The sequence below is a fragment of the Eschscholzia californica genome, unplaced genomic scaffold (genome assembly GCF_041429995.1).
Source record: "Eschscholzia californica isolate CP2 unplaced genomic scaffold, dmEscCali1.0.p SCAF_2, whole genome shotgun sequence".
NCBI classification, from domain to species: domain Eukaryota; kingdom Viridiplantae; phylum Streptophyta; class Magnoliopsida; order Ranunculales; family Papaveraceae; genus Eschscholzia; species Eschscholzia californica.
Genome location: NW_028238309.1, coordinates 47,058,328 through 47,082,828, shown reverse-complemented (window position 1 = coordinate 47,082,828; position 24,501 = coordinate 47,058,328). Strand labels below are relative to the sequence as shown.

Here is a 24,501-nt window from a genome sequence, read left to right as displayed (position 1 = left end):
TTTTGTACCTTCGTCTTCCCCCTCGGACTACTCCTAGTGGGTTGCTTTTCTTTCATCTTATTTTGTTTCACGGATCTCGACCTTGTCGTCGCTGGCTCTGTAGCGATTTTTTTTGGTGAGGTTGTTTTAGTGCTTTTCTTCACCATCTGCAAACAGTAATCCAAGTTAAATTTGTAACAGATTTCGAAGGAATATTTAGGGTTTTTCGTCAGATTTAGGGTTTTTCTTTAGATTTAGGGTTTTTCCCTCAAAAATCCTAAATCTTTTTGTTAAAGAAAACTTACCTTTTATGAAGAACAACTTCAGAGTTTTTCTTTCACTGATCTTGCACTAACGAAATGAAGAACAACTTGAGAGTTTTGAACTAGTTTTTAGAGAGAGAGAGTGAGCGGTTTTCTATTTCGTTAATGGTGGACGAAGAATCAGGAGTAATGGAGTAATGGAGAGAGAGAGATAGAGCGGTTTCCCAAACTGAAAAGCGTGGGCTCGAGGTAATGGGGAAGTGACGTTGGCGTGGAGCAGTCATTCCCAACCTGACTGGACGTCAGATTTTGTCCCAAAAGTTGGTCAATTTCGCGGTTTTTTTTAATGGTAAATCCGTAATATCATAGAAATCGAAGGTCAAGCAGTTTTCCAGTTTCAAGGGCCTGACACTTTGGACCTGATCCTTAATTCCGGACTGCCTTGGGCCCGGTCCTTATTCTTCCCCTCATTTTGGGCCGTTTGCCCAAGGCCTCTAAATATAGAATAGAAATGAGTTTAGTAGGATGGTTGCCAACATAAAAAATAGAGGTTGCCAACATAAGAACCCTATGTCAAGTGTGTGCCAATAGCACGTGTCAGTTTTGGACTGGTGGTATCAAATTTAGGGCGCGGTTAGAATCTTCTCTCACACTAAAACCCTAAATTCCTAAAACCCTAAATCCTACAAAAATTTTCACATAAGAAGAGGCGAGGCAACTCTGTTTCATCAGCCTCCTTCATTTTCAACCAACCTCTTCTCTCTGTCTCTCTCTCTCTGAAGAACCGAAAAAAACCACCATGACTGAAGTTGAACTCTCTCGTTCAGAGAAGAAGAAGAACAAGAAGAACAGAAACAAAGAAGAAGAAGATGTTGTTGAACCCAAAGAACTCTTCCCTTCATCAGATCAAAAAGATTACTTGATCAAACCCCAAAGCTTCACTCCAACTTTAGACACATCTGAATGGCCGATTCTTCTCAAAAACTACGATCGTCTGAATGTTCGTACTGGTCATTATACACCTCTTCCTTCAGGTTTTTCTCCTCTGAAACGACCCTTAGCTGAATACATCAGATATGGTGTTCTTAATCTTGATAAACCAGCAAACCCATCTTCTCATGAAGTTGTAGCTTGGATTAAACGTATTCTTCGTGTTGAAAAAACTGGTCACAGTGGTACCCTTGATCCAAAAGTTACTGGTAATCTCATTGTTTGTATTGATCGAGCTACCCGTCTTGTTAAATCTCAACAAGGTGCTGGTAAAGAGTATGTTTGTATTGCTCGTCTTCATTCTGCTGTACCTGATGTTGCTAAAGTTGCTAGAGCTCTTGAAACCCTAACTGGAGCTGTTTTTCAAAGACCACCATTGATTTCAGCTGTCAAAAGACAACTTCGGATTCGAACCATTTATGAAAGTAAGCTTCTTGAATATGACCCAGATAAGCATTTAGTTGTTTTTTGGATTTCTTGTGAAGCTGGTACCTATGTTAGAACTCTTTGTGTTCATTTGGGTTTGATTTTGGGTGTTGGTGCTCATATGCAAGAACTTAGGAGAGTTCGATCCGGTATTTCCGGCGAAAAAGATAATATGGTAACTATGCATGATGTTATGGATGCCCAATGGGTTTATGATAATTTTAGAGATGAGACTTATTTGAGAAGAGTTATTATGCCTCTTGAAGTACTTTTAACTAGTTATAAGAGGTTAGTCGTTAAGGATTCCGCTGTTAATGCTATTTGTTATGGTGCTAAGTTGATGATTCCTGGGTTATTGAGGTTTGAGAATGGGATCGAAAATGGGGAAGAAATTGTTTTGATGACTACGAAAGGAGAAGCGATTGCTTTGGGTATTGCAGAGATGACTACTGCGGTTATGGCAACTTGCGATCATGGGGTTGTCGCAAAGATTAAGAGGGTTGTTATGGATCGTGATATGTACCCGAGGAAATGGGGGTTGGGACCGAAAGCTTCAATGAAGAAGAAACTGATTGCGGAAGGGAAATTGGATAAGCATGGGAAGCCTAAGGAGGATACTCCTGCTGAATGGATGAGAAATGTGGTTCTTCCAACTGGTGGAGATTCTATTGTTGCAGGTCTTGCTGCTGCTGCTGCTGAACCAGGGAAAGTGAAGGTAGACGAGGAGAAGAAGGAAGGAGAAGATGGGAAGAGCTTGAAGCGTAAATTGGAGGAGAATGTTGATGAAGATGGTGAGAAGAAAAAGAAGAAGAAGAAGAACAAGGGCGAGGAAAATGGCGAAGTAGTTACCGATGTAGAGAAGACTGAAGAGAAGAAAAAGAAGAAAGAGAAGAAAGAGAAAGAAGTTGAACCTGAATCAGCGGACAAGTCTGAGAAGAAGAAAAAGAAGAAGAAAGAGAAAGAAGCTGAGGAAGGTGATAAGAGTGAAGGAGATGCTAGTAAAAGTGAGAAGAAAAAGAAGAAGAAGAAAAACAAAGACTCTGACCAAGACGAGTAAATGAAACGATACTCAAGTAGAGGCTGCAGGAACTGTACCACCACCGGATCGTGTATGCTACTCGACTAGATGTTCTTTTATATTTTGATCTTACCCTTTTAGTTTAGTTATTGTTTTAACAAGTTTTGTAATCTTTTCTGCAGAACTGTATTTCACTTTCTAGAATATGCATCAGAAACTGGTTTTATTTAGGCTTTATTGTCTTTCTACATCGATCTTTATCTGATTTAACTTGAAGAAGATAAAGAATGCTCAGTTTTGTTTTCATGTCTTTGAGCATGATATTTTGAGGTGATGCAGAAATTTTCATTTCGTATGCTAAATCTACTATGGTTTGAAAAGGTTAAGATCATTCAATTTTCAGAGCATCTATTCTTGACTGTGCTAAGTTTGATATGTTCCCCCGGGTGCTAGTGTCTTTTTAGCGTTCATGCTACTTAATATGCTCATATTTTTCTTCGCTCAACCTTATAGTTGATATAGTTAAACTGCAACTGAAATTAACGAGGACGTTTCCAAAGTTTAACAGCCTAAGGGTGATTCTGCCTACTATACTATACAGGATTCTGACTGAGGACGCAGGTTCCTAGCTCACGACACCGCTAGAAGCTACTGGCTGTGGCAACTGTCCTTACAGTGAAGGATAGTAATGATAACGCAACGGTTGGTTAGATCGGTCGCCTAAACTTCAGTAATTGGTCTAGTAACTGTGCCAAGATGACAGAAACAAGTACCAGTTCAGCAGATGGACTAGCCATGATATGTGTGATTCTCCTGCTATTCAAGTATGGGGCGGAGAGAAGATATGTGTGATTTTAAAGTACCATCTCCATCTTCTGCCTCTTCATTTCACCTGGAATCCAAAATCCAACTGGTTAAGCTTAAAACAGCTATATGAGCCCCTTTCTTGGCAAATATCTTCTGAACTTGAAAAAGTAGTAGAACCACAGACATCAAAAGGGAGTCATAAGAAACCTAAGAGCAAGAAAGAAAATGAAACACCCAGACTACAATCCATTATCTTATTCTGATGCCTAAAGGAATCTATATGTATAAGCTTCTGAGAGTACTACCACACAGTAGGGAACGGAACCACTACTAGCTAAATATGATTTTATGTAGTCCGTTTGCAGGATAAGCAGTGATAATTCACACAATTGAGCAACCTAATCGAAGTATGATGATCTACACGAAGTGCTCGATAAAATCATAATTTAGATTCCACTGAGTTCAGAAAGAACAATTCCTAGATATTACTTTGATCTCTATAAGCAATTATATATGGTGCAATTATATATGGTGTTGCGTTGAAGAGTTTATCATCGTTCATTCATTGTTTATGCAAAGAAGGAGATAAAGACTAAAATTAACATAAATATAAAAGAAATGAAGGCCAATTGATAATCTTGAACTATTCGTTTAGAAGAAGAAAGCAAAAAATTCAAGTGATGCAAATCAATTACCGAGAATAAATGATTTGTAGTAGAGTTATTTAAGATTGACGGTTTTCTGATTTGATACTTTAAAATCAGTTAAACTATGATTTGAAAATCACATTTTTCGGTTCAAGAATCATGTACTATAAATAAAAATAAAAAAGTTTAAATTGGAGGACACGATAAAGAAGTTTAAACGAGGCTCAAACCATGTTGGAGTTTGTCTCCCAGTATACAGTGACAACGTTTTCATTAGGATAAAACTTCAATAATAAAGAGCCGGCAACTTAATATGCATACCGGTATATGTCTTGAAAAGGTATTAGAGACACGTATCTTCCTAAATTCCCATAGTTCTTAAGAACTTTGAGGATCTACTGAAAGTTCCGAACAAATAACCATCACTTGAGTTGTAATTGGAAAAGCTAATTACAAAATGACGAAGTTCAACAAAACAAAAAAATTACAAAATGACGAAAACTTTGAATCCTATTTATAAAAAATGAATATACATTGTTATTAGGGACACGTCGGTCGCCTAAAGTCACAATTAATGTCGTTCGCGGTTAAAAACATGTGGACAACCCAACATATCTTGGGCCACCCGACTAGGTTGTTAAATACGAGGATCTCAGCGTTTCTAGATGCATGCCTCGCGCTAGCCATAGGTCATGGATGAGGATGGTGGAACGTCGACCGCTGGATTTAGATGTTTCGTCATTTACCATTAGACCCCAATTTCACTTGACAGTCTTACATTCTAATCCAATTGGCCTGTTCTAGTTAAACCTTTGTTAAATTTAACTCTAACCTTGTCAAAACTTGGATTGTCAATATCTCATCCGTCCGTAACCGGATCTATTCATTGAAGAGTTCAGAGAGACGAAGGTGACATATATCTCCTGACGAGTTAAACCAATTCAAAATCGACCTTTACAAGTCGCATTAATTCCAAGTCGACGTCATTTCCAACATTATGAAGGTGGAATTGAGAATAATAAACAAATAAAATACTTCATCAAAAAAAAAAACAAATAAAATATAATAAAAATTGACAATAACATTAGAAAAACAAATTATGGTGTGTTTGGTTGCAGGATTCTTAAGTAGGATTCCTATTAAAAGTGAGATTTGGTAGGATTCAAGAATCCTAAGACTCTTGAATCTTCGGAATCCTAATTCCAAATTTTGTATTGGACTAAAATCCCACACTACCCCGTAGGATTTGCTATGATTTTGGATTAATAAATCTAAATTTCAAATTTAAAATCAACAAAAAAATATTTCCTTCTACAAAATTATTATTTTTTAAAGATCGTTATGTTTTTTCCGAAAATCATTTTTTTCTTTCAAAAATTCTTTCTTTTCCCCCGAAAACCGATTATTCTCCAAATAACTTTTTTTTTCCGAAAACCGTTTTTTAGATAACTGAAATTTCCTGAAAACTTTTTTACTTCATGAAGATCGTTTTGCCTGAATTGTTTTATCGAAAAAAATCGATGTCGAAATAAAAAATGATTTTCGGGAAAAAAAATGTTTCATGAAATCTCGGTTACCGAAAAAAATGATTTTCGAAAAAAAAATCATTTCGGGGAAAAAAGTTTTCGAGGAAAAAACGACTTTAGGAGAAAACTATTTTTGGGAAAAAAAGATTTACGAAAAAAATTGAGAAAACGGTTCTCGGAAAAAAAGTATGGAGAAAACGAAGGCTTCTGGAATGAAACGATATTTGGAAAAACGAGTTTTTATGACAAGGTTTCTTAATTATTTTTTAAAAAGAGCATTTAGAAATACTCAAATAATAATAAATCATAGGATTCTTATTAGTGGCCAAACAAACCAAAAAATATTACTTAGATTCATGAATCCGAAGGACTCATGAATCTGCGGATTCATGATCCCGTCGTCCAAACACACCATTAATTATTTTATGTCCGTTGGATTTTAGGGCTTGAGGATGTATGACTTATAAACCCTAAAAATTTGACCATCTGTCTCTCTCTCTCTACATTTTTGCAACATTTTTGTCGTTAGTCAACAGTTTGTAGTCCAAGTGGTTCAAATCACAAGAGAAGGTGGAATCTTTAGTTGTTTGAAGTGGAATTATCTATATAATAAAACAGATGGGAAAACGATGACTGGGACAAACATCCTTTTTTAATAAAGGATATTGTCTAGAAGTCCTTCTCAAAATTTAAAATATAGTCCTTCGTAGAAATAAAGTTATCTATTTAAAAACGATAATCGTTTCATTCTTAGAAATAAAATAACTAATTTACAAAAAAAAAGAAACAAAATAAATTTCAAAGGTAAAAAAAAATAATTAAAATCTCTCTCTCAATAAAATAATAACTAATTTAAGAGAAAAGAAACAAAAAGATAATACAAAAAATAATAACTAATAAAAGTCTCTCTCTCAATAAAATATGATAATAAATTTCGTAACATTTGATCGATACAAGTGTCCGTGCCCTAGGGCACGGGATATACCCTAGTTAAGGTATAAATAATGTAGTTAGGCTATGGGAGAATTACTGAAACCCCCATGTAAACTTATTACCCAGTGTCTTGTTTGAGTTTGAGTGGGCAATTATGGAGCCATTGCAAGGTAAACAATCTCTTCTTAACCATTGCCTGGTTTGAACTCTATAATCCGCCTTCTTCAATCTGTTTCTTAGTTATTGTTTTGATTCTTGTTTAGTGAGAGAGAGAGAGAGAGAGAGATTTTCAGTGAAGAGTTCACTGCGATTCCAAGATGTTCACCGCCATGAGGAATATCCAGAAGGATAAGGGCGTCGAGCGAACTGAGTTCGGCGAGACAGTTGCCCAGGTAATTGGGCGTCCCTTCTTTTCCATAATCTCTCTCTTTAGTATCTGATTTAGGGTTTTTTCTCTCTCTGTCCATAGTCATTGTTCGATTTGGAGAATACCAGCAATGATCTTAAAAGTGATTTGAAGAATCTTTACATCAATTCTGCAGTGTAAGTGTCAAATAATTACTTGTTATTAGGTTTTGTATAATGAATGGAACTGATTTATTGATGTTGGTTTCGCTACTATTTGTTGATTCATGTCAAGCTTGTCAGGGAATTAGAAAAGAAGTTCAGTGGCAAGGTAAAACCCTAGTTTCTTGATTTATGGCCTTCCTCTCGTACTTAGTAGATGTAAAGAACATTGATGACTGAATTGACCCCATGGTTGTGAAGTGATATAAGGCTTTACCCCTTTGCTATGGAAGCCTATAGGGGCAAGCAATCTGATGCAAACCAAACTAAGGGGCATTCAATGCTTTTGATTTTGGCGCATTAGGGTAAACTGATGAAAATTACATATTCTTTTGCAATCTGATATAACCCAAACTAAGGAGCATACAATGCTTTTGATTTTCACGGAATAGGGTATACTGATAAATTCCATATAAACAAAATTCATACAAACGAAACTAAGGAGCATACAAATCATTTGATTTTGGTGGATTGTTACGTAATGGATTATGTTTGTATTATGGATTATGCTGGAATCACTCTGATATAAACCCAATTGAGGAGCATAAACTGCTTTTGAATTTGGCGGATTAGTGCATACTGATGAAGTTCCACATTCTTTTGCACATTATTCATCACTATCTGGTTTCTTGTTTAATCTGTATTTTTCATGTTCTATTTTCACGGGCTGTTGCCTAATAGGTTAGGGTGATCCTTGTGTGTATTATTCTTGAGTTTAACTTGTTGATGATCTTGAAGTTTCAGTCTTAATATTAATTACGTTGAGCTGAAAACTCTGTTGTATTTTAGGATGTGATGTCTGTGACAATGCAAAGCCCAATTTCGCCTTTCTTCTCGTCAATATCAACTTTTGACAGAACAGAACCAAAACTTCAGACTCCTAAACATAATCCTAGCATTCCATCTCCTTCTGTACCACGGCTTTGGAGACCTGCAGCTCAGAGAAACATCAGAACCCAGTGGAAGAAATTGTTTACTCTAAAACAGAAATGGCACACGGAATCATTGACAGGGAGGTCTCACGCGACGTCTTTAGTCAATTCCTATCTTTCTCAGAGGTATACCCAGATTCATGCTTGTTCTATTCTGTTTTCATGTGATCTTATAGTAGTGCTTATATTGATCAGTTATATGCCTTCAATGAATTTGGGTTGCTTGAGCGATATGCCCGATATTCGAGACAAAGCTTGCTCGAAGCTCGCTAAACAACAGGTATGTGTGGATTATATTGTTCGGTGGTTCTGCGCCATAATGTGAATTGTTAGTTGGGTTTAGATCCTTAGGTCTATAATATTGTCCGTTACTTTATGAAGTGTTTGAGAGAGTAAATTTTTTTGGGGAATTTAGTTACATTCTTTTTACTGTTCTTAATTTGAGGAACTGTTCAACTGAACCAAAGAGAAGTGGAATAGTTTTGAATAATATGCGTAGGATTTAGCTCCTGTTGATCTGATTGCAACTGATAAGACAGATGACGACTTCCTTCCAGTTTCTTTTTCTAACTTGGTTGGTTTTTCTTTAAATGTTTTAAAACTTTCAATTAGTGTCTGAACTCAGAAGGATGTTTCTCGAAGTATTGAGAGTTCTCTTACCAGTTTTACCGGGAAATCTACCCGTCTTACCTATTGCTTACCAGATTGTCCGTGCAATTTTTTACAGTTCATTGATCGAGTACTCTAAATTTGACATACCAGAATTACGGATTTTTCTTTGTAAAATATAGTGTTAGCTAGCTGAGTATGCAAGGATATTTCGGCTAACTAGTTGAAGTGTTTAAGATTAAGTTTTATGGAAATGGGATTATGTGAATGTATGTGTATCTATTGTATATGCATCATAGAAAAGTTATATAGTATTATAGTGTTTCTAGGATGATATGTCAATATATCCAACAATGGTAAACCTTTAGCTTTATGTCGTGTCTATCTGCCCATTATCTGAATTACTAAACATAATTCATTCTTATCGTTTAGACAAGCACTAGATATAAAAGGTGAAGCGCCTAAAATATAAATATAGAGCCTTCGGAGTTGTGATAACGTCTTTGATAATGTAGGTTGATGTAGTCAATAATAATCAAAAGTTGGATTGGAAGTACATTGCAGGTCTCTAATTGTTTTATACACCTCAACTTTTGAAATTTTAACATTAATGTCTCTAAGACTCTAACTATGCCCACTATTTGATTCTTGTTTCAGGAGCTTCACCAAAAACGGCTTTGCGCATCTTACAAAGATATGGTACGTTCCATTTGTTAATCTGATCTGGAAAGGGGTCGAACTTTATACTGTGTGAGTTTCAGTTTGGAGTCATGGAAGAATCATTACCATCTGTGAACTCGATGGGAAAAATTTATTAAATAAACTATAAGAACTATGAGAATCATAATTTATGCGTTTCAAGATATGGGCACCAAGCCCTATCTACCCATGATGACAATCCTCACCAAATAGCTTTCGTCAGTCTATTATAATAGCAACTACTGATCCTGGTAGAAACTTTAGAAACAAGTAATCCTGAATGTAAGTAAACACTAAACGAGGTACTAAATAAGGTAATACAGGAAGGGAAACAAAAAGATGAACATGGAGTAAGTACTGAGTTATTTCATTCTCTTGTGTGTTTGTGAGATGCATGCTGAGTAGTCTACTGACGACAGGTCAGTGCAAATCAATTCATTGTGTGTTTTATGTTGATTTTATTTGCAGGTTGGTGTCGTTTCAGATATTGTTTATGCTTCTAGCTCCATGCGACAGTTCATCAAAGGACCAACCAATAGTCCGCTTGTTACATTTTCTAGTCATCGTGGTGAGGATACTGATAATGGTGATGGTGGAGGCATTCCAGTATTCAAGTTCTTGTCCATCCCATACTTTGGTATGCTTCAGATCTCTTCGTTAGATATCCATGAACTAGCATTATTAATTTTTTTGACATGGATTCCTACAGTCATTACAATATTACATGGCATGACTATATCATGAATACAATATATGAACATACATCATGCATTGATATTCGAATAAGCCCTCTAACTCCCATCCTGAAAGAAATTTTGGGGCTCTAAAGGCCATATAAAACCCTTAAGGGCATCCTATGGGGCTAACTGAAGCCTATTTATTATTTCTACCTTTATTTTATTGATACCGTATATTAACACAAGTCAATAAATGATGAATTTCCACTCCCACCATGGATCGAACTTGTGACCTCCGGGTATTCGGAGTGGGTGTCCAACCACCAAACCAAATGATGGTGGACATTAACTAGCATTATTCCCCATTGAGAAAGTATATAACAAATAACATTTGAAAAAATTTCCAATGTGGTAGTGACTTTGATTTTTGTTGTTTTGACAATTTTAGAGAACCTGGCAAATGAACTCGTTGAGATGTTCGGCCTAGAGCTTATTCTTAAGGTAATTGGTGTGCTTCTCCTGAAATTTCTTTTAACCTGCAAAGAACACCTCTACTCTCTTATCCCTATCACCTGTATTTTCTCTCTCTGAAAAATTAAGATCTTGAAACCTTAATATGTGGGTATACTTTTTTGCGTGGATAGCGGATGCTCGTGATCGAGTTACTATCTCTTAGTTGTGAAGAATCTTCACAAAATAGTACTTCGCTTTGCTGGTCAGATGAGCTATATCCTGGCGAATTTGATGATTTGGCAAAATGCAACTTGTATTCTGAAGAAAATTGTGAGCCAATCCCTCCAAGAATAAATGGTTGGAAATCTAACAGTCTGATCACCAAACGAGATAACACTCGACCAGATGAAAAGGCTTTAGAGGTACGCGCACCTATTTTTCTAGTAAGTTTGTGGCTAGTGTTCGTGAAAGAAAATGAGAGAAATATCATATGAATTAACGCACAGTTGCTTGCACTATGGAATGCCCAAAGAGAAAATGAAAAGCAAACAACAACCCAAAGTCTAAAATTGGAGAACCAGAAATTCAAGAATCAAAATTGGTGTTTTAGTGAAACTGTATTCATTATCATTTATCAGTGTTACTTTGACTAGAAATTACATCTAAAACCTAATAAATGAATTGATTCGATAATAAACAGAAAGAATCAGATATCATGAAGCAAATTTCTTTAAGCAAAATAACATCAGTTGCTCTAACTGTGATGTTTACACATCGAGGAATGCTACTCGGAACCTTTTTCTTTGTTCCTTCTTCATATCGAATGTGGCAACATTTCAACCATCATATGCCACAACTGGATTACAAGATTCTAATATGTGACGTTTCGTTTCTTTGAATCGTCTAAATGTCTGAACATTCGTATTGCAGGTATATCTAGTTATATGGCCTCAGGAGGTGAATGTGAACCCCTCCAGGTATATTTGTTCAGCAAACTAAGTTAATAGAGATTGTTGTGATTTCAATTTTTTTGGTTGATAGTAATTCTTCTTCTGATCTCCTTGTTCCAGGGTTGGTGAAATTTTCGACATTGTTCGAGAAGAAATTCCGATGATTTCCTTTATATGAGTAGTTTTTTTTAGTTGAGTAGTAAAATAGAACCATTTTCGGACAAAATCTTACACAGATAACTTATAAGCTATAGTTACGATTAAGAGGTTATAAATGAAATTATTAGGGAGTTTTTCTCTTTGTAAAACATTTCCTATTCAAACATCAAAGGCAATGTGGTGGTGATGGACTTGAGGGGAAGGGTGAGAATCCGGCGGCCGTGCTCAGATACTTATGGGCATATAAGATTTTAGGGTTTAGACTGGGCAAATTATAAAATGTGTTGGAAAAACTGGCCATAGGCACTTATGAAGACGGGTTTATTGGGCTGGTAAGTAATATATAAAAAATATATATATTTTTTAACCATCTCTTCTTTTGAATCTTCTTCTCAACAATTTCATCTCCTTCTCAATCAATAACAAATGTTTAGTAGGGTTAAGGATAATTATAAGACTATTTAGATCGATTTCAAAACAAAACTAAAACGTGGACTATGTTCTTCACGGTTGATATATTTGTTTTGGACCTGCGTTGTGCTAGATACAGATTCAGATACTACCCTATTCAAATAAGAACTAATTTTGTCTTTAATTAACTCTATGAGTCCTTGAACCAAGTTATTCAAATAAGAACTAGTTTTGTCTTTGATTTTGTATGTATCTAAATTTGAAAACACATTTATACAAGTTAAATTGGAAAAACTAAGGAAGATAATGCCTTAATATCTTTTGAATCTCTAACTAGTAAGATTCTAAATTATGAAGAACAAATGGTTTTCAGTCGAATGTCATTGGTTGTTTAAGATTGGAAAGAGGAGGTATGCTCCTTTTGTGTTTTCTGATTTGATACTTTATAATCAGATGAACTATGATTTGAAAATCAGACACTTTCGGGTTCAAGAATCACATACTAGAAATAAAAATAATAAAGTTCAAACTGGAGGATACGATAAAGTAGTTTAATCGAGAAAAGTAATCTCTTTTGTCAAGACAATTATAGGCCTTGTCCTCGATAAAACGGTGTTGGAGCTTGTCTCCCAAAATACAATGATTACTTTTTCATTAGGATGACACTTCAATAATAAAGAGGGGGCAACCTTAATATGCATGCCATTATATGTCTTGGAAAGGTAATAGACACGTATGTTGTTAAAATCCCATTCCAAAGTTCTTAGAAACTTTGAGTATCTACCAAAAGTTCCGAATGAATAATCCTTTCTTAAGTTCTAAATTGGGAAAAAACTAGTTATAAAATGACGAAAAGTTTGAATCTTATATATAAAAAATGAATATACATTGTTATTAGGGACATGTCGGTTGGCTAAAGTCACAATTAATGTCGTTCGCGGTAAAAAAGATGTGATGATTTGTGTCAACCCAACATATCTTGGGGAATCCAACTGGTCGTTAGGTATGAGGACTTTAACGTTTCTAGACACATGCCTTGCGCTGGCCATGGGTCATGGATGAGGATGGTGGAACGTCGACCGCTGGATTCAAATATTTCATCATTTACCATTAGATCCCCAATTTCACTTGACCGTCTTACATTCTAACCCCGTTCCAGTTAAACCATTGTTAGATTTAACTCTAACTTTGTCAAAACTTGGATTGTCAATATCTCATCCATCCATAACGGATCTATATATTGAAGAGTTCAAAGAGACATAGGCGAATATCTCCCAGTGTCGACGAGTTAAACCAATTCAAATCGACTTTTAACAAGTTGACTTAATTCCAAGTGGGCACCATTTCCAACATAATGAAGCTGGAATTAAGAATATTAAACAAATGAAATATAATAAAAATTAACGGTAACATTGGAAAAAAAAATTAATGTTAAAACAATTTTGACGAAAACTTAAAAAGTGGGTAATCTAGTCATTTTGCTAAAACGGTAGAGTCAACTCGAAAATGATCATAAACTAGGGGACCTTATTGTATAATTGGTTCTCAATTTTATGAGATTGTAGAGCTTTTTCTCTCTCTAAGAGAACACTTCCATGGCCAAATCGAACTCCCTTTCTTTCTCTCTCTGCTTATCCACAAAACCACCATTATCCAATCCATCTATGATTCCTTCGAAGCCCATCTTTTTCTTCATCATCTTTACACTATTTCCAAACTGAAGTTTGTTGGAAATTAAAAAATACTTTAATTTCCGATTGATAAAGGAAATTAATTTCACACAGACAAAGAAGAATGAAGAAGGAATAAACGGAATTGAATTACTTGAAACAAATTTCTTCTCCACTCTCAATTTCTTTCACCCCCAAAACACTTAACAAATCAGGTGACTCGGTTCAAATCAAATGGACTGGAATCTAATCACCTTCAAATTACGATTGGTTAGGCATTTACTCACCTCCAAACTCATCCGATGATAACTTTATTGGTTATGTTTTCTTATCTTCTTGTACCAATTGGAAATCTGGGTCATGTTCGTTTGAGCTTCCATTAGTTAACCTACGATCAAATTATGAGTTTCGAATCTTTAGATGGACAGAAAATGAAATTGATAGTAAAAAAGTAGATCATCATCATAACCCATTACCAGGAAAGGAAACATTTACGCGTAAAGGAATTAGGGTTTCAGCTAGGGGGTGGACCAGAACAGATCCATTTATCATTTACAGATAAAGATGATGAGATGAGGGTTATGTTTATTACAGAAAATGGGAAAGCGAATTATGTTAAGTATGGAGAAGATGAAAATGAAAGATGAAGTTGTGAAAACAGATGTGGGGAAGTATGAGAGAGAAGATATGTGTGATTCTTCTGCTAATTCAAGTATTGGGTGGAAAGAGAAGATATGTGTGATTTGAAGTACCATCTCGATCTTCTGCCTCTTCATTTCACCTGGACAAAATCCATCTGGTTAAGCTTAAAACAGCTATAGGATCCCCTTTCTTGACAAAGATCTTCTGAACTTGAAAAAGTAGTAGAACCACAGGCATCAATAGGGAGCCATATAAGAAACCTAAGAGCAAGAAAGAAAATGAAACACCCAGACTACAATTCATTCTCTCATTCTGATGCCTAAAGGAATCTATATGTATAAGCTTCTGAGAGTACTACCACACAGTAGGGAACGGAACCACTACTAGCTAAATATGATTTTATGCAGTCCTTTTGCAGGCTAAGCAGTGATAATTCACACAATTGAGCAACCTAATCGAAGTATGATCTACACGAATAAAATCATAATTTAGATTCCACTGAGTTCAGAAAGAACAATTCCTAGATATTATTTTGATCACTATAAGCAATTATATATGGTGTTGCGTTGAAGAGTTTATCATTGTTTATGCAAAGAACGAGATAAAGACTAAAATTAACATGAATATAAAAGAAATGTAGGCCAATTGATAATCTTGAACTATTCGTTTAGAAGAAGAAAGTAAAAATTCAAGTGATGCAAATCAATTACCGAGAATAGAAATTTCCGCTCTTGATGTTAAAAGCAAGATCACTGCCCGATCTTGCAGATATCCTCATAGTCAACAGCCTGAAGTAACCTGCCATCATATATTCCTTTCTCTATCTGCACCTTCGCACAATAGTTTTCTGTATCAACTGACAACAACCTAGCTTTCGATCCTCGATAAGCCCCATTTACTATCCTCACAAGACCCCCGATTTGTGGAATCACGGTTTCAAGCTCCTCTTGATCAACTCTAAGTACATGTTTGCTATCAAGCATCTCCAATTCTCCTACATACTTGTCTATCACCTTAACAACCAATCCTTTCTGTTTATAATACCCCTTTTGAGCCAAGGCTTTGCTCATTACCTTAACTATAATTCCCTCACATAACCAGTAATCTTTCCGATTGCTTCGCTCTTTTGCCTGCTCTTGCTCTTTCATCAACTCATCCAACGCTGAACCACCATTACCACTACCTCTATTTGAACTACCGTTAGCTTTATTCTTCTTCTCAACTTTTTCAGCTACAGCTTCTTCGAAAACAACTTTGGAGCTCTCACCATTTTCTTTAGGAACGGGTTTAGAAGACGAAGCAAGAGCGAATGCAATCTTACCCCCTTGTTCTGGTTTAGATACTAACAACTGGTCAGACTGCTCAGGTTGTGTTAGTCCTTCCTCATTCGACACAGGCATTGATTGCTCCGCTCGTTCGATTTGTCTCCTAATTATCCTCTCTTGTTTCTCCTCCTCTGCTAAATCCGACTTAATTCGCTTGTTCTTCAACTTTTCCTTGAAAAGGGTCTCTGAGTCTCTATCTATATAGGTCATAAACCATCCTTTTGGTGTCTCTTCAACCTTGCACTTTCCCGTTCGACCTAAGTACTTAACAAATTCAGTAAGAGTAGCCCACTCAGTAGAATTCATATGAACATGGTGCCTATCAGCAATATACTCATTATAAACAACAGTTGCAGCAATTCGACTAAATCGATGACTCCTTTTCATATGATCAAGAAAAGTACTCTCAAACTCTTCTGAGTACCCATCGATAACCCGGTGAGGGTTTTGCCCAAAAACTTCCATTTGACGTTGATGACTCTCACTCATACAATGACACTTGAATCCATTCTCATCTCTACATTGTTTTTGACACATCTGACAATACCATCGAAGCTTCTGAAGCCCTTTTGCTTTGATTCGATTAGCAATAGCCTTAGGCGTGAGAAAATCGTTCTTACCCATTGATTTGTATCAGAACCTGAATGTATAGAGAAGCTTTAAAACGAAGATTGATAGATATGGTTTCTAAAATCTAAATAACACAATTCTAGGGTTTTAGCTTGAATTTGTAAAGAGAAAGTTATCAATGGAATCAATTTAAAGCTGGAAAGAAACGTAAAAGAAAACTCAATCACTTACCTGGAGAACTGTAGAATTAGAAGTTGTGTTGATGGTGAGAAGACTGACAGGACTAAGAGCGATTAGGGTTTCTGATCTGTTCGATTGAAGACGAAGAAGAAAAGGGATTTACCTTCGGTATACCGTCTCGGTCACAACTCAGAAGATGATTCAAACTCATCTGGAGACTCTTCGTGTAAAGCTTGGTAGCCGACAGATTTTGCCCTCTCTTACTGCCCTCGCGATTAAAATACGACCCCTCATGAACTTGCGCCTAGCACTTTGGTCCTTAATTAATTTCAATTAAGTGTAATATTATTGACTTTGTTCACGCTATATCCTCCGTCGTGTTATGTCGGATGGATGGTTTATTTGATTTAAAACTCAGAAGATGAACACGGCTCTTTTTCTCTCTAGTCCGATTTTTATTCAGAAGAATAAATAAATAAAAGATCGCTGCCCGCAATTACAAGACCTCTTTGAGAATATATCGGAACTTCCCCTAGGCTACTCGTGACTTCGCCCTTGTGGGTGGGTCTATAGGCTCCCGAAGAATTAGCATAGGGCCGCCTAGGGGTGGGAAAAAGGCTCGTGAGTCTGGATCCGCCCGTGAACCGCCCGAGTCCGATGTGACCGTGGGCGCTCGGTGTCCGGGACGGACACTTCCCGACCGGACCGGCAAATTTAATCGGACGGACACGGACAAAAGGCTCTAACCGGCATTCCGCCCGAGTCCGAACGATAAGCCCGACCGATTGATATTTTCGACTTACTTAGACATTTTAATCATATATAGATAGTTATAATCAATTAATATAGTTAACATTTAGACTACACACTTACATGTGTATGCGAATCAATTGATATAGTTAACATTTAGACACATACTTACATGTATATGCATGGAAAGACTAAGTTTACAATGTGGGATTATGTTTTATCGACTTTGCTTGGATGAAATCTTAATTAATATCTTTTACAGGCATTCAAGTAAAAAAAAAAAAAAAAGATTGTGCCCGAGTCCGACCGGTCCGGGTACTGTCCGACAATTTAGGCGGACACGGACGGGCAACGGACAACCAAATTTTGTCAAGTAACCGCCCGATTTGTCTGGATGTCCAAACGGACAAATCGAGAATTTGTCCGTTCCGCCCGGACCGGAAGAGTAAGGGACCGTGGACTACCCGTCTGGTCCGTTTCCAACCCCTAGGCCCGCCCCTCTCTTAGAACTTACCATGTGTCCCAGACTAAGCATGGCAAGTGTAACAGACTGTTAGGTCGACCCGACATAATACGCTTAAAGTACGCGGGTCGAAGTGCGGAATATCAAATACTAATGACATGCGGTGCTATGCACTCCCACCTAGTACATAGTCAGTCTTCCCGAACATCCCAGATCATATCGACCGTCAAGTCATCTTGGTCTCACCAATAATGCGGCGTGACACCTTAGCGTTCCAACATATGAGCATAGCTCGTGCCGTCCCGTATAACGCCTCCTTGAGTTCTAAACTCTCGTCCATCATAAAGGATACCAACAATATTGTCAAGCAGCCCAAGCCACATATGTGGACCTTGCCATCTGTCTCAACCATCCGGCACACGCGCATCTCGGCTTCCATCCAGATATTGGGAATAGGTCCAGTCCAGGGAGCTAACAGAGAGGGCCTGCCTATGACAAACAACATCCAAATCCATTTTTGCTATTCACATAATATATATGATGTTCACACACCACTTCTCACCGACACCCACAACACAACTATCAATCGACAACTGTCTGAAACCCTTAGACTAACGATTCTTCGCCTAAAAAGAACTTCCTACTAATCTTAAACGAAAATTTCATGAAACACTAAAATAGAGAAAGGGAACCTCATTGGTGGTTGTGATGGTGAGAGGAAAAAGAGCCGAGTATTTTCTGTTTGCAAGCAATCTTCATGCAAGGCGATTGTGTGTGCAAATAAAACTTCAGTTGGTTGTAGAAAATTGACCAAGTCAAGGGCAATCATGTACGTGAGAAGAACAAAAAGGTGGCAACTGTGTTTCAAAATTGAACTCTTAACTTCCAAGGCTTGTTTGAGTTAGATGAGCACAAAACAAAAACTTCTATTATTTTACAATCCGAATTCAACAGGAACCGACATATGATATAACAGTTACTTATCAAGTTAAATTCATGGAATAACACTTTCTTCGGCCCATGAATAAAACCTGAAAATGAATTCTTAGCCCTCCTTTACAGTATCCTCATCTTGAACAACGTAATGAACTTCAGCTGTTTCGCTCATAAGTTCTTCACAACTCATCTAGTTTCCGCCTTCTAATTCAACATATGAGAACTCGAATTGTCAAAACATTGACTCCACACGAGCTATTTGAAAACTCATTTTGCCAAAGATGATAAATGTGTCTGGATAATGGACTATTTCAGTGATAGAAGCTCCTTCAAGTTGCATAAAACACCCTTATCATAAGGATTAACGAATGTTATTTCCGAAAACGATTGCCCTGAGAAAAATCAAATGATAAGAAAATGTGTCGACAGTGAGCTGGTATAAAGAGACCTGAAATTTGAACAGAAATTCACCTGCTTGAGGATGAACAAGTTTGAACTCCGGATATTTCCTCCAGTTTATCTGAAGAAAACAAAATAAAATTCTTCTAAATTATGAACGGAAAGGGTGAAATCTATATTACTTCAGTGGAAGTGTTGGGTCTCTAGTGCTTCTTACCCATTCATCAGTTCTAATGTTGACACAAGCACAATAAATATGCCAAATAAGGAAGAATACCTGTTTAACAATCAAAATTATATAATTAGGATATAAATATTATCAGAGGAGTATAAAACTAAATGTTATAGTTAAAAGAGCAAAACCTGCCATGTCACTTGAAGAAGTGAGAATAGCATCGTACTGATAACCAAATCGTCAGATAGATGAGTCTGCATGAACAAAAAGAACAAATAATAAAACGAATCCGTCCATTGGCTCTTGTCATGAGTAAGATATAACAATGATCTTATAACCGAAGTAATTAATGAAAGCACGTCAGCCGGTGCATACCAAAACTATCAACTAACCAGCATTTGAAAAGATTTGGCAACATGAAAAAGTGAGAAAGTTAGGTTAGAAAGAAAAGGCATACCTTCAATATAGGTTCATCCAAGATCTTTGTTTTTGAAATATCTATTGTTTGGAAGAAAATTGCAAGTCAGGGTTTCATATTTCTTACAACCTTCATGTTAAACCCCTATACTTCATGGAAAAACAAGCATATGTCTTGACTATCAATGAAAAAGAGAATTTCATGGAAAGAATAAGTAGATTCGGAAATACACAAAATGAGGACAAAAAAACGTCTTTTATTGTGTAATTTCACCTCAGGCTGAAATAATGTACATTTCAATTTAAATTTTGCCTTTTAAAAGAAATCTATGTATGTGGGCAATGACAATAACTGATATAACGTGTGATCCTTCAAATTACCAAAAACAAGTCCTACAGGAAATAACCCACTATTCATTACTCACATTGATTTGAGCAAACAATATAGGAAGCTTCAACCATAACAAATCCAACTAGAAGGGCCAGAAACAGTAAATGATTGTTTTCTCCTGCAATAAAAACCACCAATTTTGATTGAATTATTATCTTTTTTTATTATGTACAAGAGGTCATCATCAAGAGTAAGGAAGTACAAAAGTAAAGGCAATAGCGTGTTATTTATGTGACGAGATCACCTATACAATTCCCAAAAGCGGGACAATGATGGTCATACCCTCTGGTGTATGCTTTGCAGCTTTTACAATATCTTATCCTCCTTGTTCCACAAGAATTCTGCACAACGGATGATATTGTAGAGTCACCAAAATTCAGCTCAATAGAAGCTGCTTCGTTTCAAAGTTGATTATTAGAAAAGGCAAAACTAGAACTTGGAAGTACTTCAAAAAAAGTCTCACGACGATATCAAACCAACCTTTCACGATACATAATAGAAAACCTCGTCATGCATACAAAATTGTAGACATAAGTACCAAAGGCGATTTTTTCAATAACTAAGGAAAATATGAACAAAGAGAATTACCTCAACAATTATATCTGCCTTATCAGGAAATACGCCGATCATTAAGTGCTTTTCTTCCTACATTATTACATAAATTTTGAGTAACTACCCACATCTAGTTTACTGGTCTATTAGAAGATCAAACGGAAACGTTTCTAGAAAAAATCAAACCCAATTTCTTACAACCTCTGAGTAAGATACTTCAAGATCTTCAGTTGGACCAGCTTGGTCCGAACTAGAATCTCCATATACAACTCGACCAGGATCACTGTAAAAGATACTGAAACAACAAGTCCAACAAAATGAATAATAAAATCTAACTAATGAACCATTTCGTTCCATATACAACGCCACATTCAAGAAACTTTAACCCTAGAATTCAATTTCCCACCTTATGCAAGTACTGAGAGAAAAAAAATTTGTTATAGTAAGTGAAAGTGAGTCTAAAATAATTTTGTGTACTAACCTAAGGAAACCAAACAAGAGCAGTGCAAACTCAACATTTAACATAATATCCATTGATAAAGGAACAACTGCACAAAATAAGAGATTGATAAGATAATGAATTCAAGAATTTCAATTCATAAATTAGGCATAAAAGTTAGAAAACTGAAAGTAAGAACAACTAAAACCTTTTCGAATCACTATAATATGAACACCCCAGATAAATAAGATGTTCATGAAGACCAAAGCTGGAGCAGATGCATAAATACCAAGAACACTCCTGCAAAGTTTACCAATACCAGTAATAACAAGTAGAAGGAGAACTGCAATTACAAGTACTTTAGGTCAAATTTTTGGGGAGGTGGACATTTTCTACCCCTGAAATCAAAGAAATTGAAAGAATTAAAGGTACCTGAGAAGTAGAGCTGGAGAAGAAGAGGGGAGGAAGGGAAATAGTGGGGAACCAAGGATAGAGTAAATTGAGAGATGATAACAAAGATAGAGGAAATTAGACAAGGAAAGAAGATGAACTTTGCTGAAGACTGGAATTTCATTTGAAACCCTAGCTCTCTCATTTTTTGGGGGCTAATTTCTGGCGCGCCAATAGTTCATTACAATTAACAGTTTGAATGCATCAACACCTCATCACTCCGCGGTTGGTGAGAGCACTTCCTTCAATCATGGGAACTGTTTAGGTCTCTTTTTTTTCTGTTCAAAAGGTCATATTTTTCTTAATAGGTCTAAGGTGAGATTAGTCTAGCAAGAAATTATTCACTGTAGATGTCGTTCTAATTTACCAATCTTATCTGTAGATTTGTTCAACAAAAAAAAATCTTATCTGTAGATTAGTCTAGCAAGAAATTATTATTTTTTTGAAAATCTATACTTTAGTTTGTTAATATCATAACTTCTCCTAAAAATAAATAATATTTTCAAAACAAAATAATCCAGCTTAGCTACATATCATATAACTCCTTTTCAGAGTGGAAACCCTCGTACACTCAGTAGTTCTACGGAAGATCGGAATAACATAAATATTTCGTTTGATAACTGGATTTTGGGTATTACACCTTGGGTGCTTCTAAAGGCACCAAGCCAAAAGGCTGTTAGCATCCATCTCTATTAGCACCAGGCCCAACTGCTCATTTCTCTGTTAGCACCGTTCAACTATGTAGGCACCAGTCAAAGCCAACTTAACCCTAACACTCCATCCGTTTATCACAAAATCAAACAAAATCTATCGGACGGACTGAACCAGTCCGAGCCTTAAGAGGACCAAACAGATCCGTTGATCCGGGACTTAAGAGGACCAAACGGATCAGGTGATCCGGGACCTAAGAGGACCAAACGGATCAGCTGATCCGGGACCAAGGAGGACCAAACGGATCAGCTGATCCGGGACTTAGGAGGACCAAACGGATCAGCTGATCCGGGACCTAAGAGGGCCAAACGGATCAGCTGATCCGGGGCTTAAAAAACATCCCAATCCTCACTCTCTTTCTCGTGAACTCGACCATGACCAGCTCCTCTGCTACTTCTCGCAAGGTTTTCTTCATCGTTCTCTCTCTAAAAACCCTTATTCTCATCTCTCTCTCTCTACCTTTCTGAATCTTGCAATCTTTCTTCTACATTTACAAAGGGGATATAGAAGGGAATGAAAATGAACATGAGAAGGAAGATGAGAGAAAATGAGTTTATTTTGTGGATGAAATTTGGTGAAGGAAGAAGAGAGTGGACCCATTCTTTTCAATTTTGTGTATTTACTAACAGGAATATAAAGTAAATAAGAAAAAATGAATTTTTTTTACTTACACTATCTAGATGAGCACATATGATTTTTGTTTTGAAAAAAAAATGAATTGGTATTCTTTTTATTTTGGAAGAAGAAGATGGAAGAAGCAAATGAAGGTGAGTGTCACCCACATTAAAAACCGGTGCTTATAGAGAACTCGGGTCAATGGCTATTGACCCGAGTCAATAAAATTTCCGGATGCTAACAGTCTTTTGGCCCGGTGCCTTTAGAAGCACCCTTACACCTTTCAGTATCATTTATGTAAATACTACCAACAACCCATTGTTGGAATGATAAGAGGTTTAGTTTTCCACCTTAAAAGTTAAAGGTTTGAGGCACACCGACAATTCAAGCAAAAAACTTATGAAAACACTGAATTGTAATTTGTGCATTTACTGATTGGAAATAATTATACTTGGGAGTCATTTGCTTTTTCATTGTTTGTTCCATTTTTTGTTCTTGTGACCAAACCTGTCTAGTCCCCTTGTGAATTCCCCGGATCACTTGGAATGAACACTAGCTTGAAAAAAAACTTTACAGTTCAGTATCTCTATACAGTTTCTATGAATGACTAATTAGATGAAGGGGAGACAATGCTTCAATGGAGGCTGTTAGCTGTTCATTGCCTCAATTATGTAAAAGGTTGTATTTTCTGGAGATTCATAAATATAGTACTTTGAAGGATATCAACTCTTTGCTTGCTTGTTTTGATTATGTTGTTTTTTAACTATGTAAATATAAAGGATTGTTTGCTTGTTTTGATTTTGTTGTTTTTATCTATCTATACAAAACCTCTATAATTACTACACTGACTCTTCAAGATTCGCCAAATTTAGCGAAAATGTTAAAAAGTCGGAGAAAGAACACGAAAGATAACTCGAACCCAATAGAGAATATAATGGAATCCTGAAAGTAGGATTCCCGAAAGAGCCAAGAAATATTCATGTAAAAAAAAAACGAGTAGCAATTTAATGAGAGAATTCATTCATTATCCCATAAAATTCACACAGGTTATTTCCAAATAGATAAATCCGCCTTGAGGTTCAAGCATTGTGGGTTTCTTCTTCTTCTTGATACCCATTCTAATCTTTCTTGGGTTGGTCTTGATTAGTAGTACTAACATCACTATTCTCCATCGCCGGCAATGTCTATGCACATTAAAAGATGAAAAAGAAAAATATTAGGTGGGGAATTTCGTCGAACAGGTGAGAGGCATTATTAAAAGAAATAGATGTTTACTTACAAGATCAGGTTTGAAGATGTTATGAACAACTGAGGCACCAGCAAGGAGTGATACGACTATCACGGCAGTCGACCATGCCAGTGACGGCGTTCCCGTCGGTTTCTTCCCGCCGAATTTCTGGTTCATCCTTTTACCCTTAGATTTAGTTTAATCTTCCTTGTTTTTGTTCCTTCCTTTGGTTAAACAAACTTCAGTCAACTATAAGGTTGTGTGTACGTGAGATGTCCCATGTTTAATGGGGGGCCTACGGCACTTTGGCAGGGACCTTTACCCCCTCCCAACTTTCTTTGTCTCTCTCCCTTTCGGATTTAAAATCGGAAAAACCAGTATAAAATTGAAGTATATATGGATGACAAAGGTTTATACCAGTTGTGGGTCACTAGGACTACGTCCTCATTCCATATCGATAGGAACTTTTATCCACCGAGTATTACCCGGTCCAATACCGATAATTTTCATATCGAGCAAGTATCTCATTTAGATCATTAACT

At 36.5% G+C, this 24,501-nt stretch overlaps 5 protein-coding genes across 20 annotated transcripts; 2 read left to right on the top strand and 3 right to left on the bottom strand.

The window, feature by feature from the left end:
• Nucleotides 1-821: 821 nt before the first annotated feature.
• On the top strand, nucleotides 822-2,924 carry LOC147558462 (H/ACA ribonucleoprotein complex subunit 4-like). The gene has a single exon (XM_086660125.1). The coding sequence runs from the start codon at nucleotides 1,042-1,044 to the stop codon at nucleotides 2,713-2,715; it is 1,674 nt and encodes a 557-aa protein (XP_086516251.1). The 5' UTR covers nucleotides 822-1,041; the 3' UTR covers nucleotides 2,716-2,924.
• A 1,147-nt stretch (nucleotides 2,925-4,071) lies between these two features.
• On the bottom strand, nucleotides 4,072-18,974 carry LOC147558460 (KIN17-like protein). 9 transcript variants are annotated; one of them, XR_015234387.1, is made up of 4 exons: nucleotides 16,485-16,916; nucleotides 15,069-16,323; nucleotides 14,059-14,497; nucleotides 13,438-13,901 (listed from the first exon to the last, which is right to left on the bottom strand). XR_015234387.1 is itself a non-coding variant. In XM_086660126.1 (3 exons), the coding sequence occupies exon 2, from the start codon at nucleotides 16,305-16,307 to the stop codon at nucleotides 15,108-15,110; it is 1,200 nt and encodes a 399-aa protein (XP_086516252.1). In that variant the 5' UTR covers nucleotides 16,308-16,323; nucleotides 16,485-16,916; the 3' UTR covers nucleotides 13,438-14,497; nucleotides 15,069-15,107. The 9 variants fall into 9 exon arrangements, 4 of the variants coding, with proteins under 4 accessions (XP_086516252.1, XP_086516254.1, XP_086516256.1 ...); XR_015234386.1 differs by having other exon boundaries at nucleotides 13,438-14,104; nucleotides 14,193-14,497; XR_015234389.1 differs by having other exon boundaries at nucleotides 13,438-13,763; nucleotides 14,004-14,104; nucleotides 16,485-16,843.
• On the top strand, nucleotides 6,654-11,784 carry LOC147558461 (uncharacterized). Of its 5 annotated transcripts, none has more exons than XM_086660132.1 (12): nucleotides 6,654-6,759; nucleotides 6,853-6,981; nucleotides 7,059-7,132; nucleotides 7,238-7,265; nucleotides 7,946-8,214; nucleotides 8,284-8,368; nucleotides 9,355-9,396; nucleotides 9,865-10,033; nucleotides 10,522-10,574; nucleotides 10,718-10,948; nucleotides 11,457-11,503; nucleotides 11,597-11,784. In XM_086660132.1, exons 2-12 carry the CDS (start codon nucleotides 6,907-6,909, stop codon nucleotides 11,652-11,654), a joined length of 1,131 nt encoding a protein of 376 aa, XP_086516258.1. In that variant the 5' UTR covers nucleotides 6,654-6,759; nucleotides 6,853-6,906; the 3' UTR covers nucleotides 11,655-11,784. The 5 variants fall into 5 exon arrangements, with proteins under 5 accessions (XP_086516258.1, XP_086516260.1, XP_086516261.1 ...); XM_086660134.1 differs by having other exon boundaries at nucleotides 6,705-6,759; nucleotides 7,230-7,265; XM_086660135.1 differs by lacking the exon at nucleotides 7,238-7,265 and having other exon boundaries at nucleotides 6,705-6,759.
• On the bottom strand, nucleotides 18,555-21,748 carry LOC147558459 (uncharacterized). Of its 4 annotated transcripts, none has more exons than XM_086660137.1 (12): nucleotides 21,388-21,748; nucleotides 21,164-21,298; nucleotides 20,998-21,064; nucleotides 20,718-20,811; nucleotides 20,553-20,609; nucleotides 20,209-20,305; nucleotides 19,999-20,082; nucleotides 19,614-19,718; nucleotides 19,345-19,410; nucleotides 19,199-19,258; nucleotides 19,054-19,102; nucleotides 18,555-18,974 (listed from the first exon to the last, which is right to left on the bottom strand). In XM_086660137.1, exons 1-8 carry the CDS (start codon nucleotides 21,548-21,550, stop codon nucleotides 19,711-19,713), a joined length of 705 nt encoding a protein of 234 aa, XP_086516263.1. In that variant the 5' UTR covers nucleotides 21,551-21,748; the 3' UTR covers nucleotides 18,555-18,974; nucleotides 19,054-19,102; nucleotides 19,199-19,258; nucleotides 19,345-19,410; nucleotides 19,614-19,710. The 4 variants fall into 4 exon arrangements, with proteins under 4 accessions (XP_086516263.1, XP_086516264.1, XP_086516262.1 ...); XM_086660138.1 differs by having other exon boundaries at nucleotides 19,614-19,654; nucleotides 20,247-20,305; XM_086660136.1 differs by lacking the exon at nucleotides 19,614-19,718.
• Nucleotides 21,749-23,728: 1,980 nt separating this feature from the next.
• LOC147558458 (uncharacterized) lies at nucleotides 23,729-24,227 on the bottom strand. Its single transcript, XM_086657504.1, has 2 exons — nucleotides 24,011-24,227; nucleotides 23,729-23,915 (listed from the first exon to the last, which is right to left on the bottom strand). The coding sequence occupies exons 1-2, from the start codon at nucleotides 24,134-24,136 to the stop codon at nucleotides 23,850-23,852; spliced, it is 192 nt and encodes a 63-aa protein (XP_086513630.1). The 5' UTR covers nucleotides 24,137-24,227; the 3' UTR covers nucleotides 23,729-23,849.
• Between the last annotated feature and the right edge of the window lie 274 nt (nucleotides 24,228-24,501).

Bases quoted from the DNA above. Each gene is read 5' to 3' on its own strand.
- LOC147558461 (XM_086660132.1), top strand. From the start codon at position 6,907: ATGTTCACCGCCATGAGGAATATCCAGAAGGATAAGGGCGTCGAGCGA. The intron at 9,397-9,864 runs GTACGTTCCATT...TTTTATTTGCAG, and splicing joins GCGCATCTTACAAAGATATG to GTTGGTGTCGTTTCAGATAT. The intron at 11,504-11,596 runs GTATATTTGTTC...TCCTTGTTCCAG, and splicing joins GTGAATGTGAACCCCTCCAG to GGTTGGTGAAATTTTCGACA.
- LOC147558460 (XM_086660127.1), bottom strand. From the start codon at position 16,307: ATGGGTAAGAACGATTTTCTCACGCCTAAGGCTATTGCTAATCGAATC.
- LOC147558459 (XM_086660136.1), bottom strand. From the start codon at position 21,550: ATGAGAGAGCTAGGGTTTCAAATGAAATTCCAGTCTTCAGCAAAGTTC. The intron at 20,610-20,717 runs GTTGTAAGAAAT...GTAATAATGTAG, and splicing joins TTGAAGTATCTTACTCAGAG to GAAGAAAAGCACTTAATGAT. The intron at 20,083-20,208 runs GTGATCTCGTCA...TTTTTATTGCAG, and splicing joins CGCTTTTGGGAATTGTATAG to GAGAAAACAATCATTTACTG.
- LOC147558462 (XM_086660125.1), top strand. From the start codon at position 1,042: ATGACTGAAGTTGAACTCTCTCGTTCAGAGAAGAAGAAGAACAAGAAG.
- LOC147558458 (XM_086657504.1), bottom strand. From the start codon at position 24,136: ATGAACCAGAAATTCGGCGGGAAGAAACCGACGGGAACGCCGTCACTG. The intron at 23,916-24,010 runs GTAAGTAAACAT...TAATGTGCATAG, and splicing joins ACATCTTCAAACCTGATCTT to ACATTGCCGGCGATGGAGAA.